The sequence below is a fragment of the Pelmatolapia mariae genome, linkage group LG10_11, assembly GCF_036321145.2.
Source record: "Pelmatolapia mariae isolate MD_Pm_ZW linkage group LG10_11, Pm_UMD_F_2, whole genome shotgun sequence".
In the NCBI taxonomy this organism is placed as follows: Eukaryota; Metazoa; Chordata; class Actinopteri; order Cichliformes; family Cichlidae; genus Pelmatolapia; species Pelmatolapia mariae.
Genome location: NC_086236.1, coordinates 24,580,001 through 24,595,548, shown reverse-complemented (window position 1 = coordinate 24,595,548; position 15,548 = coordinate 24,580,001). Strand labels below are relative to the sequence as shown.

Below are 15,548 nucleotides of genomic sequence, written 5' to 3'. Positions count from 1 at the left end.
ATTTATGGTATTTATGGTCATATGAAGTGCAAAATTCGTGCCCCTCTCCTCTGTAATTTTTCCATTCTCCAACGCCACCTAGTGGCTTGGATTGGAAGATTTTTTTTGGCCTCCAGGTCATATATTTGCCGCCCGTTGTTCCTTTATAAATATATACCAGCGCATGGTAATATGGGGCATAACAAAACAGAAATGTAAAATAAGTAAAAGAATAATTGTTAATATTGTCTGCACATCTTTATAAAAGTCTCCTATAGCCAGTCATCATGTGATCAACTACCTTTGATCATGTTGTTTACATGTATCATATAGCCTAACTGGCAAATTGTAAGCTAATCTTGAAGTTGCAGCGTAGGTGTTCCTTTACATTTAATTAGGTGTATGCGCTGGAAGCTGCAGATCACAACTACAAAGCGAAAAATTTACCAAGAACCTGAACAGGCTGGCGACCAGATTAAAATTTGGAAAGAGCCAGATTTGGCCCCAGGACCATAAGTTTACACGTGCTGCTGAGTCACAATATAAAAGTCACTGTATAAAAGTTGTTGTGGAAATGCTGGATCTTCTCTCAACATCACTACTCTGTCTGTAATTCCCAAACAGAGATGTCTCCCCAGTTTTACAGCATTAAGTTAGTAATTAAAATCAAACTTATTTTAACAGAGGTCCCATTTTTTTTTACAGTCATTGATCACAACCACACATTGTAATTTTCAAACAGTGAATCAATACAGTTTGGCCCAGTGTTACAACAGAAGCTCGCTCACATTTTTGAATACATGTTTGTGGTTGATCCAAACAATGAAATAATAATTCAGTCTTTAATCGTTTATTATGGTTAACTACATTTAGCCCTGGTTAGTTCCATTTGCACACACAAGGCTGTCTTTAAAGTCTAAAAAAAACACATAGAGGTTGTTTTAACAGATGCCAAAATAGCAGGAGCAGCTTAATGGTGGGCTAAATGTGCTGTAGCATATTTTATACACGCAGGGAAAATGTGATGTGAATAATGAAGGCGTATGTGTCCCTGAAAAGCCCTTTTAGAGCCTGCTTTTAATTTGTCACAGCAATGGAAACACAGGTGTATAACCAAGGGCTGTGATCGATTTGGGAGAGTTGGTTTCATACACTGTGTGACTACTTCGCTGCTGTGGCTCACTAACAGGCTTCATGGAACCAAACCATCATTTTTTCTGTGAAAAAGGCCTAATAGTATAAAAGTATGAATATTCGCTCTGTGTGATACTGCAAATTTGGATACTGATTCAATGCCAAGTAAATGCAGGGCCAGTATTGCCAATACCAATGCTGACACTTTCAACCCATAAAGCCAGCATATAAGGTATATTTTTGTCATTTACCCCCTCCAAAAAAATTATTAACACAATTCAGTGGGAACTTAGGAGGATAAAAACAAAACATCCATCCGATACCCATACCGTCACTGGTATTGATACAATCAATATGTGGACCATCTGCCCACCTTTAATGAATATTGGTATATTTAATGATAGGACACACATATATAACATTTTCCTGACTTTGGTGAAGACTTCCCTTGCATTGTGCAAAGTTATTTTTCTTTATCGGAACTGCTATAGCTCCACGGGCGACTTTCAGTCTCTAGCCCAAACTGTAGACATGTGGGTTTGCTAGCAGATGGCGCAGTAAATAAAGGCTTAGCGGGCCCAAATCTGGCAACTACGTACCTACAGCCAGACCTAATGTGGGACAGCAGTGTAGGTAACTGTACCCGAGGTAAGAGTGACAAGTGAGTGAGTTTTGGGCGTGTCCAAGCGGAAATTAAGGCAGCGCGCACGGCACGATAAAACCCCCACCAACCTACCAACCGCTTTCCTAATACCTTGCATAACTCTTGCTAACTAGCTTGCTAAACAGCTACAATGCTCCCCATCACATCCGCTGTACTCAGAAGTTCCCGTGTGCTCCAGAGCGCTAGACTACTGCACATTACTCCGACATCCAAAATGCCGATTCAGGTAAGGCTTGCGAGCATTTCGCTGCCGGGTATGCTCTACATGCACGAGCCAAATGCGACTGTCAGTGCGTTTTACTGTAAACTTGCTAAATAAAGCGGTGACGTTGTTTATTTGTAGCTCACGATGCTAACTATCCGTGTGAATTCCGTCCCCGTGACAGCCGTTATCTTCATCATTATCGATTGTTAATAACAGCTGTCCTGTCGGTGCTTGTCTCCGCACCTTCCTCCCCCACCTGTTAAACTCGTTTTGAGCGTAGCTTGCGTGCAAATCAATCTCACCTTCTCTTTAGTCGACTAGGCTTGTTTATTTTATAGATGCACACTCATGGTACTTTTTAAAGCCCGTCAAGGCAGTATTCCGCTACTTTCTTGTTTTTGTTTGTTTGTTTATTTTAAATACAACCAAAATCACAGCCAGTATATGTGCACCTAAGTCTATGTTGTATTTGGGTCACTTGCAGCTTTTCTGAATTCACTTCACGGCCATGCAAATCGTTGCAACATTGGGTTATTTAACCCATCTTTTGTAGGATAACGTTACTTAAGTGCATTGCAGTTCAGGTTATTGGTGCTTGTTATGGTTGATACGGCTTTTTGGCACTCAGTGAAAAAAATAGTCCTTCAGTGTCAGCATTAAATTTAGGAGTTGGGTCACTTGAACTAATTGTATGATTTGTCGCCCCCCAGTGGCCGTGCAAGATCCTGCAAGCCTTGATTGTTCATTAATTAATAAGAAGCTGAATATTAGATGGGTGTGTTTTTGTAATCTATGTAAGGATTAAAACGAGCAAATGTGGAATTGTACAGAGTAGAGAAAAACCCCTCTCCCTCTGTCATCCTGCAGGACTTCTGTGTAAGTGCAGACTAAACGTAACACAAATAGCAGTGCATGCAATGTCCTCCAGGGACATGCACATTAGTATCACTCACTTCAGTAATGTGAAATGTAGGTCACCATTGTTCTGTATTGTCATCTCGCCTCTCATCAGGTGGGTGAACAGCTTCCTGCGGTGGAGGTCCAGGAGGGGGAGCCAGGGAATAAGGTGGCTATGGATCAACTGTTTAAGGGGAAGAAAGGAGTCCTCTTCGCTGTACCTGGAGCATTTACACCTGGCTGTTCCAAAGTGAGCCCACACTGTTAACAGTGCCTGTGCACATTGATAATCAGCTGACCTGATTAATTATTAATTATTTATTGATTTTTTTGTTTTCAGACTCACCTCCCAGGTTTTGTGCAGCAGGCTGCAGAACTGAAGAATAAAGGTATACAGGAAATAGCGTGTATCTCTGTCAACGATGCGTTTGTCATGGCTGCATGGGGAAAAGAGCATGGAGCTGATGGAAAGGTAGAGTACAACTGAACAACCTGCATCTCGATGGCTTTTCTGAATAATTAGAGAGCTCTGTGACATGTCAGTTTTGGACAAAGACCTGGGAAATGCCCAAAATGAACTTTAAGGATGCAGTAATGCTGAGCTTATGGCCACTTGTCCTCTGCAAGGTGCGGATGCTGGCTGATCCCACTGGAGCATTCACAAAGGTAAAAACCAATATCTGCTTTATATTCCAGCTCTACTTGAAGCTTTAGTGACTGACTATTAATTCATCTTTCTTTGCCTTAGGCAGTTGACCTGTTACTTGACATTGATCAAATCGTGCAGGTACTTGGGAATAAGCGATCCAAGAGGTAACCTTTTTTGTTTGTCTTAAATGTCTGAATTTTATTAATAAGTTTGCACAGTAAGAAAGTTTATGCACTATATCTTCAAAATCGTTCCCACAAGCATTCCTGCCTTGAACATAAGTACTTTCTTGCAGTTCTGTGTGCTAACACTGTCACTACACAACAGTACACTTATGATGACACAGTATGTTGACTTTATAGCTGTCCAGAATCACTTTGCTGCTCACTTAAGAGTGGAGCAGCGAGTGAGTGGAAAGGAAGGCACCTCTACCACTGCAATTGATTCATTGTGCAAAGGTTGCAGATAACTGCAGTGTTTGAAGTTTCTACTGATTTTTCGATCTTAGTTCTGTCCATACTGATTAAAGACAAACTGCACACCACATAACTGTTATTTGTTTTGTTGGTCTTAACTAAAGTAGATTGGAGTGTGTATTTCATGTTGTTTCAGATATTCTATGTTGGTGGAAGACGGAGTTGTAAAGAAGCTCAATGTGGAGCCAGATGGCACCGGGCTGACCTGCAGCCTGGCTCCCAGCATTTTGTCAGAGCTCTAGGCTTATTTTGAGCTGAATAAAAGAAGCCGCACACCCCGAGCTACTGTGAAAGTTGCAGTTATAAACCCACTCAAGCTTTCTCCTCCTCAACCCAAAGACGGATGCAAATGCCATGCTGGTGTCAGAAACTGAGTTAGAAGATGATTAATGCGCACAACCACGACATGAAAGCCAATCCTAAGGACGGTACATCTGTCTGTGTATACTGTTACTCCCGAGTTAATAAAATGCACACTGAAAGCAATATACACTGTTTTCTTTGCCCGTTTATTACAAAGTGTCTGCCACCTCAGCAACGTGTGACAGGCAAGAATGAAGACGTGCTCATTATAATTTAAGATAAACGTGATTATAGAAAAACCTCATTACAAGTTGGTTATGCCCTAGAGGTTTGTCTGTTTATCCTGCAAGACCAAAATCAGGGGGAAATGACGTCTGACGTCACGCGGTTTTTGACGTGAAGCCGCAGAGAGCTTGCGCATTGCATTGTGGTCGCCGGTGCTTATACAGAAATCGAAAGCACGTAGCTTTTCAGCTAACTACGTTAATATCAAGCTTGGACGGGACACTAACGGGTAAGTTGATACGCAGCTGTGGGTTTTTGTTGTGATAAACTCAACCGTGCCCCAAAGGAAGAGGTTATTTGTAAATGAGCTTCATAGGAAAAATAAAAATTAGATTAGTAGCGTTAAAGCTTCATTAGCTCAAGTTAGGCTAATTTGTAGGCGCCTAAAATATGAGCCCCTGATTTCTAGCTTTACAGCATTAACTTGATAGTCTGTGATTATTTTAGGAGCAAGCCCTCGTTTTAAAATAGACATATCTCCCGCCAAGAAGCTGCGGCTATGTAGGAAAATAGGCAGTAATATAAACTGGAGCTAGTGAACTTTAGCTCGGTGTGCTAAAACGCTTAGCATTGAAATGTGTTGCGCGCGCAATTCAACTCTGCTTGTACTGCACTTACGTTAAGCCATCAGCCGAAATATTTCACGGGTGTAGTTGTGTTTGGTGAGTCTGACGAGATGCTACTCGGTAATGAAGATCAGTTGGTAATCCCAGATGTTAAATATATTAGCATTAGCACTCAGAGCTCCATAAAATAGGTCATTACTGTAGAGAAAGATACGACACTTGTTGATATGTTCGCACTGTAGGCTTGGTTCATAACTAGAGTTGACATGAGTAGCCAAACATTAAACCATATCATGTTCAACTACGGTCTAAAGAAGTTTCTGTGCCGTCTATCCGTTACTGATAAAAATATAAATAAGTAAAATTAGATTTGCAATTTTACGAAATATTCTTTCTTTTCACGAAATTGGGTAAGTATTGTTTTCACTTGTCAAATCTGTGTTTATATTACAGTTTAGCACCTGCTATTATTTGACAGACTCTAGAGACCATGTCATCGACATCCCAAAAACATAAAGACTTTGTGGCCGAGCCCATGGGAGAGAAGCCAGTGATGGCTCTGGCAGGCATCGGAGAAGTCCTTGGCAAAAGACTGGAGGATAAGGGTTTCGACAAGGTGACTTGGTTTTTGATTAGCTTCTGCAGTGTGTTTATTCACACAGTAATTTTAAGTTATTTTACCTAGTAGGTATTGATTACTTTGAATAGTATTGAAATAATCTTAACTTCCAGCAGCAGTATATCACAGCTGACACAAACTTAACAGATTAGTTCTTATTTTTTGAAAACTAGCACAACGGAAGTTGTTATGTAATGAAAAACAAGCTGCAGTTTTTCTTCTGGACATCTGTAAATGTTTGTCGCAGAAGAGTTGTTCTCTTGTCAAATCAGCTATGAATTTGATCAAAAACACCCAAACAAATACTCATCTGTGCAGTTTTTCAGGTTCAGTTAAAAACTGGATCTGCTCGTTATCAGAACAGATGATGTGGCTCATTCTTAGATACTCGCACATCGGTCTATATTAAATTCTTGTGTTGTGTCTTCACATCCACTTCCACAGGCATATGTCGTCCTCGGACAGTTTCTAGTGCTAAAGAAAGACGAGGAGCTTTTCCGAGACTGGCTGAAGGACACTTGCGGAGCAAATGTCAAACAACAAGGTGACTGCTATGGCTGTCTTAAGGAATGGTGCGATGCCTTCCTATAAACATTCAGTCATTTGTTTTTGTACTTCTGAAGTCCAAGCTGTACATTACCTCTTCTGATTTTCTTTTAATTCAGCCCCTGCTTATAATATCCACGTGGCCCAACTATTGGAATACTATGTGTACTTTCTGTTCAAAATAAAAAAAAAATGTAAATTTCTAGTGCGTTCATTGTTGGCAGTGCGTTAAGAAGTTACCATTTTAAGCTCATAATGGCAGTTTTAGAGGTAAACTCTTTTTACCTTCAAGATTTGTTTTCATTTATTTCAGCACATTTCTTTCTATTTAATGTGATGGTTTACCTGTACAATCTACACTAACACCTGTAGTCACCTGATGCTCTTGGGCTGCTTGCACCATTTGCTTGTTTTTAAATGCCACTGGAAGGTTTGATATGAGTTGTCCATTTTTTTTTAAGTAGGAGATCATATCACAGTTTCATGTACTGTAATTCCACCAACAATGCTTCAACGATTTCATGATAAGGATTGTCTGTTTGGCAGAAGATTTGGCTAATTTAATGTGAAACATGAAAACTAAACCTAAAAAAGAAGATTCAACTGAAACTGATATTTAGAGATTTATATATATATATATTTGTGTGAAGTGTTTTAACTTTTGGTCTTGCAAATGAAGACACACCACAGTCCTACATCTAGTCTACTCTAAGCTTGTTTGGACTTGAAGATTGAAATGTATATAAATAAAGATGCCAATGTAACAAAACATAATACTTTCAATAATAAAAGTGTCTCTATTGCTGGTAACTTAGATATTGTGTTTGCTAGAAAGCTCGATATCACAGCTAGTTGTGCTGCTAGTAAAAAAAATGCAAACCTTCTGTGGAGGTCGTGAAAGCAAAGTTACGAGTTGGTGAGCGTCAGACAGCAGCCATCCTGATCCAAACCCACAGTGATAGATCTAGCAAAACCATGTTAGCAGCTAATTAAAGTAGGTTAAAAGTAGTAGGCTTTCTTTTCTGTCTGTAACTTACAAGCTGAGTAAGAGCGGAGAAACCCTCTTAATCCACTGTCATGTGACTTACAAATAAAATATCCTTTATTGATTTGAGTGGCTTTAAATGAAAATCCTACACGGTGTGCATTTTGTTACAACAGTGAGCCTGATATTTAGGTCAGGTCTTCATAGCTGAGCTAGATGTATTGTCTTTGAATTTCTAGACATGAGATGCCTTAATTCATGTTACTTTAAACATTTAACGTGGTCTAAAGAAGTATAAAATCCACAACACTGCATGTTCACACTGTATTCCTTAATCTTCCGTTCAAATTAATGGATGCTGACACCCACCACCAGTTATCAAGCTGTATGAAGATGTAACCAGTGTGTAGCAGCTCTTTGTTATAACGCAGGCCCACGTGTTTGCATTTGACTGTGAAAAGGTTTCAGCTTTTCTATTGCTTTTATTATAAAACAATAAAAAGCAAGTATCACATTTGAACATGGTTTTTTTTTGTGCATTTTATCATAGAACACCCCAAGAGACAGAAAATGTTTGATGACAGGAGGCTTTATTTCAGTGCTTCGTTTCCATGGTTACCTTTTTTTCCGCCAAAGCTCCAGATTTGATATTTGCAACATGATGAAAATATGTCACTCATTTTTTTTTCTTTTTGAATGCTCCAAAGCAGGGGGGACGCGTTTCCAAAAGTTCCAGGTCACGGACACGAGAAGAAGAGCAGTTTTCCGTTTCCTTTTATGAAAGTGGTATTGAAACTTAACAGCTGACAGTACTTTAGATGGAGAAAGTGACACTGGTTGATCCTTGACTTTTCTGGAAACCACTAAGAACCCCTGCTCTGGAGATCCTCTGATCATTTAAAATAACAATGATGCACACTTGTCCTTAAAAGTACATTAAGACTGCTTCATTTACTTGTTTTTTTTTTTTTGTCTTAAAGAATTAGAAAATTATTATTATGACAGGCTCAGAATAACTGATTAGATGATCTTACTTTAGTGGCTTAGATTAGATGTTGAAAGTCCATAACTCCTGGAATGTGTTTGGGTTTGTGTGTGTGTGTGCTATTTAACTACAAAATCTCAATTTGACAGTGATCCGATGCACAGAATTGTTGCTCAAGTTTCACAGTAGCACCTATGCATACACAAACGTCCACATCCACACTACGGCAACAGTATAGAAATGAGCAAAAAAAAAAAAGAACAGGCTAAACCCCTCCCCCCCAAAACAAATCAATTGCATGTGTCCAGTTGTAAACAAGTAACTGCCAAGACAGGGCTAAACAGTGAATGACGAAGGTCAACAATAGATTAGATTAGAAAAAAAATGCTACTTGTGAGAGGAACATACGTGTTATGACCTCTGCCTACGAGTAGACAAAGAATGAAAATGTGTTTGATTACGCGGCATTAGTCTTCTCATTTATGGGGAATTTAAATGGGGAGAGCTGAGACACGTCCTCCATAATCCCTAGACCTAATGTAATTTAGCTTCCCAGTTTCAATATGAATCTGTTGTCTGTGACTGGTGGAGAAATAAGATACTTGGTGATCATGTTGTCCCTTCTGGCAGTTACTTGTAACCTATTTGAGCATGAGATGCATGTGTTTTCATTCAGATGAACGCTCTTTGTTTTTTCCCCTTCCCCTTGAGACTTTTAGCAACTTTGTGATATTTCTAACTCTTTATTGATTAAATGTTAAATTATTCTTGTTTGCCCTCCTCTAACATTGAGACAGATGTTCGCAGTATAAGAATTTAGTTCAAGACATTTTGTAGTTGGTTATGTACTGTACATCGGCAGCTTTTATGCAACGTTACTATAGTACATTAATGTCTTATTCAGATTGGAAGTACATGTACACACTGTACATAGATGTACATACTGTACAGTTGTACTTTTTCATCACAACAATCCCTGATTTGTCTCAAAGCAAAGCGCAGAAGAACTTCTTCTCCCTGAAGGGGTTCTCTGAGGTGGGCACGGGGGTGATCAGGGGGTCATCGCAGGCGTGTGCGTCGCAGTACGCCATCAGGTCGGCTGCTGCCTTTGATACCTGGAGGTGGAGACGATGGGGTTTAGAGCATTTAATTACATTTTTTTCCCCTTTACACTTTCACCTCATCCCGCCTCCGAGTGGTCACAGTAGGGCTGGCTGCCCCTCCCTGATCCTGGTGATTTGCAGGTAATTTCCCTGTAAAATCAGGAACTTAGTGACTTCCTCCCCACAGTCGCCAAATCCTTGCTTATAATACTGTGTGATTAATATTAAATGAATTTAAAGCAGCTTGAGATGCCTCTTGCTGTTATAGGAGTCATCTCAAGGTGCTTTAATAGCGACAGTTATTGATTTTTTGCATGCTGCTTTTAACCCGGGTGGTATAGTGGCATTGCAGACAGAAAATCCTCGATTTGAATCCACCAGCCAGCCGGGACCCTTCTGCGTGGAGTTTGCATGTTCTGTGTGTGTTAGATTGGTTATTCTAAAATGGCCATAGGAGAGGCTGGGAATGGTTGTCTGTGTTAGAGATGCGACAGACTGGTGACCTGTGCGGGGTCCACTTCACCTTTTGCTCCATGGTAGCTGGGACAGGCTCCAGCCTCACCCTGAGCCTGAAGTGGATAAACATAAATAAACGGATGGGAGGATCGATGGATGTTTCAGACCCTCATCCTTGTTGTTTTGAAGTATGTCTGGGTTATCTTTGCTGTGATTGTTTATATGTATGAGCATTATTTTGGCCTCTGCTCTTTCTAATCTGTATTTTCACAGGTGCACTGTGGAACAGAGTCAGAACATGAAATCTTTGTAGGACCCTCACAAACCCCGCTACTGTACTGGCTTATAGTTTTAACAATGGCTGGTATTTCCCACTTGTCTCACTTATTTTTCTCTTTTCCTTTCTTTTCTTTTCTTTTCTTTTCTTTTCTAAGATCTGTTCTTTATCTTTTCCCCAGTTTTGTTTCCAAAATGGTTTAAAGATAATCTGTTTATCAGTGTTCCTCATCCCATCCAGGTCCATCCATGTCACTGTGGAAATGTGTGTTGTTGTTTTTTTGGGGGGATATCTCTTTATCCCCCATGCTCCAAGTAGCCTCAGCAGATGGCTGTGCATTTCTGAGACAGTTTCTGTCTCTTCCTGCTAAAACTGAGTTCCTTCTCTCCACTGTCACTAAGTTTTTACTCTTAGGGAATCATCTGATGTTTGGTTTCTCTCTCTAATTCTGTACTGTAGGTCCTTTGTCTTACGAGATAAAGCACCTTGAGACAACTTGTAAACTGGCATTAAATAACCAAAAATATTTCATAATAATAAAAAAGCTGCATTTAAGTTGATTGGTCTTTAAAAAAATACCCCATTTACCCAAAAAAACCACACACACACACAGTAGCCAGAACCTAAAACTGAACTGGGTCAAAATTAGCTTCAGGAAGTCTGGATAAAATTTTGAATGTGTCTGTATGCACATACTACTGTAGATTATGTAAAGAGGATAAAACATAGTAACACCACAAACACATCAACAACAATTAAAATTCAATATGCTCTTACTTGACTCAAAATTGCTTTAATTGACCCTGAATTGATGTTTGTATGTATGAATGGATAGTTTTCTTAATAAAATCTAAATATGAGCATGAAATGTGCAAACATAAAAGTAACTGAACGTTAACTGAATTATTATTTAGCTCTTGTGCTCCTTATGTGGATCTCTCTCTAACAACAATTTCAACCTTTACATTGAACAGCCAGATGTTTCAAAGGTTTTGAAAGCGTGCTGAACCTCTGTGAAGACAAACGTTCTGCTTCAGGTTCTAATTATTGGCCAGAGGTGCCAGCAGATAAAGCTTATCTCTAAAACTTTGCTCTCATGTTAGCATGAGACAAGTTTGCCTCCTGCTCATTTTAACGCTCGTGGATTATTTCTTAGAAAGAGGCAACGTGCCTCTGCAAGGTGGCTTTGATGCAATCAGGAACATCATGCAAGCCAAACACCATTTGGAAAGCCTCCAGTAGGAAACCTTCACTTAAAGTATGTTTGAGAAGGTCATCACTGCCTATCCATCATCGCTTACAACAAACTCTTCAAACCAAACTTGCATTTAGTTTGTGCGGCACAATTATTAGCATCTGACTGACAGAACTGACTTATCACAACATATCAAAGAATTCCTTTCTTAAATTTTTTAAAGCAGAAAACTTTCGTTTGTGCTGTTTTGGACCAAACTTCACGATAAATACGTGCGCCTCACCTTTATCCTGCAGAAACTAGCCTCGATCTTCAGTTGCTCCACCAGCTTCCTGGCTTGGCCGACACTCATGGTGCTGTTCACTGGGGTGTCTCCTTTCATCCTAGCCACAAACACGGCGACGTATAGAAGAGACAGGAAAAGCATTCAGTAGATTTGTGCATTTGTTTGACTGAAATGAAAGGAAAAAATTTATCATCTTACTGTTTTGTGTTGCATGCATCCTTAACTTTGAATGGGTTTTTAGAGCCATGAAAAATATTAAAAATGCAAATATGGTTGCAGTGAGCTATGGTGGCACTATTCATTGCCATTTTACAGGTTTATTAAGAGGATTATTATTATTATTATTATTTAAATAACAGCTGCTTGATCAAATGGAATACACATGAGAACCAGTTTTTAGACAAATACATTATATAGAACTCTTAAGTAGCATATGACAAAAAAAAAAACTGTGCTCAAAAATTGCATTATATTATTTATGTATTTAGGCAAGCTGGGCTTTAACGCAAGCATGAAGCCAGATATTATAAATATCAGTCAATACTGTGTCACAGAATCGGCACAGCTGCCACATTATGTCATCTGATATGGGATCAAATGCCCATATATTTTCAAAAATGCAAAGGCAACACACAAACTGGGCCAAATGGTAAGCATCATTCACTATGGCCCACAGATTCTCCCACTATGAACGGGAACAGGCACAGAAATATCAAATGTGGAATGAAATAACCACTGCAGCCATTCACGAAATGATGCCCACATATAACTGACGGGGAAAAAACGTGTCACAGATGGAAAAAGGACTGAAATTAAATGGACTGTCAGCAGGAAGGAAAGGGGGGAAAAAAGCATAGCATCAAAGGAGCGAATCTATTTGAACCATTCTGGACCTTTCCCCATTGTCTTTTTCCTTCTCCCTCCATCCACCCCCCTTTTCTCCTTACCCGTATTATATTCCTCTTCAGGTGCAGTCTTCCCCCCTCTTCTCTCTCTTTTTTCCCCTGTCTTTTTCTGCCTCTCTGGTGTCCCTCTGTCAGCTTATGGTTGGTGGTGTGAGTGTAGCCGGACCCCACCCCTCACAGACAACAGCCTGGATGGTACCCTGCTCTGTACAGTCCAGTGCACTGCAATTCTGCCACAACGAGGGCTAGATTTGCGGTGGATGGATAGGATAACCCCCTCGGCAGTGAGTGGTACCTGCCAGACAGAGGGAGGGGGGGGAGCATTGGTAAAGGTTTTCTAATGTGGGTGGATTGTACCACGTTTGTGCTGAGGAAATTGGGGCCAACTGGAATCTCTCAGGTTTCAATCTCTGACATGGAGCAGGGCTGTCTGTGTGGTCTGGGATTAGTTTTCAGTGCTAAAATGCTATACACAGCTTGGGACGTGAGCTCCATTGGTGTGAATCATGATGCGTCTCTGTGCCATTTGTGATGCCCACCCTCTCCTCTGTTGCTATGGGGACTGCTGCAGTCTGGCTCAATGGTTTACATCACATTTTAAATTGGGGAGATGTCGGCTAGCATTTAAATAACTATGTGCTACAGATAATTCAGATGAGTGGCTCAATTTGTACATATTATAATGTTAAAGAAAAAGAAAATGGCAGAGGGGACGTAGTTTTTGTCAGAAACCAGATTTTTACGACGCCGTTAGACCAAAGACGCTGTGAAGTTAAGAGCTCCGTTAGCTCACCGCCAACAACCGCTATGGCTGTCGCTATGTACAAGAAGCAGAAAAAACACCACTCTGTGTGTTTAATTCTACAGTGAAGACTGGACTATAAAGTAATAGAATACTGACCATTGCGCAAAGTTAATTATATTAAAAGAAACTCGAGTAGACAGCCTGAAAACCTACAACACGGAGTTGAAGTTTGAAAAAGCAGTCCGACGCCATCTTTGCTATGCTAGTGTTTTCTTGGCTTTAATGGCGCTGTGCTGCTGCCCTTCTCATCTCTTTTTCGAATGTGGTATCTTTTCATTTGTATGGTCTCTGGTTACTGAGGTATGGAGGACCACAAGAGCCACGCGCATCGAAATAAAAATTTCTGTGCTTAAATAATGAATTGTAGAATAAATTCTGCAATTGTAAATTCATTTTTGAATTCCAATTTAATAAACTGCATTTCAAAATCCTTTTTCCAATTGCATTTCAAAAAACATTTTTGAATTGCAATTTAATAAACTGCATTTCAAAATCCTTTTTTCAGTTGCACTTTAATAAACTGCATCTCAAAATCCTTTTTCCAATTGCACTTTAATAAACTGCAGTTCAAATTCCTTTTTCCAATTGCAATTTAATAAACTGCAGTTCAAAATCCTTTTTCCAATTGCACTTTAATAAACTGCATTTCAAAATCCTTTTTCCAATTGCACTTTAATAAACTGCAGTTCAAAATCCTTTTTCCACTTCCAATTTAATAAACTGCAGTTCAAATTCCTTTTTCCACTTCCAATTTAATAAACTGCAGTTCAAATTCCTTTTTCCACTTCCAATTTAATAAACTGCAGTTCAAAATCCATTTCCCTTTCCTGTTCGCTCCGCGATTAGGTGCTGGATTAGCTGCTGGATTAGCTCTTCGATTAACAACTTGCTGGAGGCTATTCAAATTAGCCACACCGTGGGATGTAAGGAGCTCTCTGATTGGTTGGTCAGACACAGGCTGTCTGCCAGCCTGGATTTTTCTAGCTCATAGCTTCGCCCTGCTAAGAAGCGTGTGTGCTTGTACAAAGGCCGTTCAGCCTCGGGATTTACACTCGGCTCGACACAGATATGTGAAGAATGAAGGGACCCTGCAGCGAAACGGAGAGCCAACCTCTGACTGAGTGCCTGTTTATGCAGTCTGACCACCTGTTGAAGGTAACGTGCTAACGTGGCTAACGCTAGCATCACCGCACGTAGCCCCGTTATTTTAAGATCATCTTAGCTTATGAAAATTTTACGTCGCAGCTGTACGAGCTAGCTACGTGTTTTGTAAGCTGCTGTGCTCTTCACAAATAAAGCTGGAAGCAGCTCAGACTGTTAGAACCAGCACTGAGGCCTGTTACATTTATACAGTGTTAGAGCAATGGCTGCAACCTACAGCCTTTAAACTAGCGATTACAATGCTGACAGTAAACTCGTCAGTCCAGATGTTACCACATTACTTTGTGATACTTAGAGTTAAAGCAACTGAGACAGGCTGATTAAAATAACAGCTGTCAGTTCTCTCATTCCTTATATCAAGACTGGAGATCACACTACTGATTTCAGTTCATTTAATATGTGAGTGCACAGATTCATTCTCAACTGGATATAAATGATGATCAAAGGTTGTATATATGATGAATTCATCAAATCCCAGCCTCTAACACAGTGCGCTGAATCTTAGCTTTGAATGTCCAGTATATTCTAATCAGTGCAATTTCAGCATTCACTGAAACCCACAGTAATTGAAATTGATTTAATAAACTGCAGTTCAAAATCCTGATCAAACTGAATCAAAATTGATTCAGTTTAGTATTTTTCTCTGTATGCTCTGTGATTATAAAGGCCTTAAATTCTGTGATATACACTGTAAATGATTTTCACAGAGGTCTTAAAGTAGTTAAATCACTGCTGATATTCTGGTTGTTTATATTTTCACGTTTTTGTGTCTGTAGGGCTGTTTGATGACGATTTGGACTCCTCTGGGAGATGAGGACACACCCACATCTGTTCCATACTGCAGCCATGGATGGTGTTACAGCTCTGAGTCAGCTTTAGGTGATCAGACGCACACACTGGAAAACCAGCACCTGGACTTCATGCAGGAGAGACGGCCTCAGTGATTTAGGTTCATAAGCGAGTTCAAACATTTCTGGCCTCTTATCACTTAGATTCCTTAATCTTAAAAGTGGATGCATTTAAAGCAGGAACTGCACACCTAGCTGTCAAAAGTTTGGCAGCATGAG

The 15,548-nt window shown here is 39.9% G+C and overlaps 3 protein-coding genes across 4 annotated transcripts; 2 read left to right on the top strand and 1 right to left on the bottom strand.

Moving 5' to 3' along the window:
* Window positions 1-1,686: 1,686 nt before the first annotated feature.
* Window positions 1,687-4,492, top strand: prdx5 (peroxiredoxin 5). Its single transcript, XM_063485868.1, has 6 exons — window positions 1,687-2,003; window positions 2,995-3,129; window positions 3,220-3,351; window positions 3,507-3,545; window positions 3,628-3,692; window positions 4,141-4,492. Exons 1-6 carry the CDS (start codon window positions 1,908-1,910, stop codon window positions 4,244-4,246), a joined length of 573 nt encoding a protein of 190 aa, XP_063341938.1. The 5' UTR covers window positions 1,687-1,907; the 3' UTR covers window positions 4,247-4,492.
* A 199-nt stretch (window positions 4,493-4,691) lies between these two features.
* On the top strand, window positions 4,692-7,828 carry banf1 (BAF nuclear assembly factor 1). Of its 2 annotated transcripts, none has more exons than XM_063485869.1 (3): window positions 4,692-4,821; window positions 5,612-5,774; window positions 6,222-7,828. In XM_063485869.1, the coding sequence occupies exons 2-3, from the start codon at window positions 5,649-5,651 to the stop codon at window positions 6,366-6,368; spliced, it is 273 nt and encodes a 90-aa protein (XP_063341939.1). In that variant the 5' UTR covers window positions 4,692-4,821; window positions 5,612-5,648; the 3' UTR covers window positions 6,369-7,828. The 2 variants fall into 2 exon arrangements, with proteins under 2 accessions (XP_063341939.1, XP_063341940.1); XM_063485870.1 differs by having other exon boundaries at window positions 4,705-4,821; window positions 5,637-5,774.
* Window positions 7,829-7,879: 51 nt separating this feature from the next.
* On the bottom strand, window positions 7,880-12,799 carry gng3 (guanine nucleotide binding protein (G protein), gamma 3). Its single transcript, XM_063485872.2, has 3 exons — window positions 12,558-12,799; window positions 11,608-11,707; window positions 7,880-9,408 (listed from the first exon to the last, which is right to left on the bottom strand). Exons 2-3 carry the CDS (start codon window positions 11,704-11,706, stop codon window positions 9,280-9,282), a joined length of 228 nt encoding a protein of 75 aa, XP_063341942.1. The 5' UTR covers window position 11,707; window positions 12,558-12,799; the 3' UTR covers window positions 7,880-9,279.
* Between the last annotated feature and the right edge of the window lie 2,749 nt (window positions 12,800-15,548).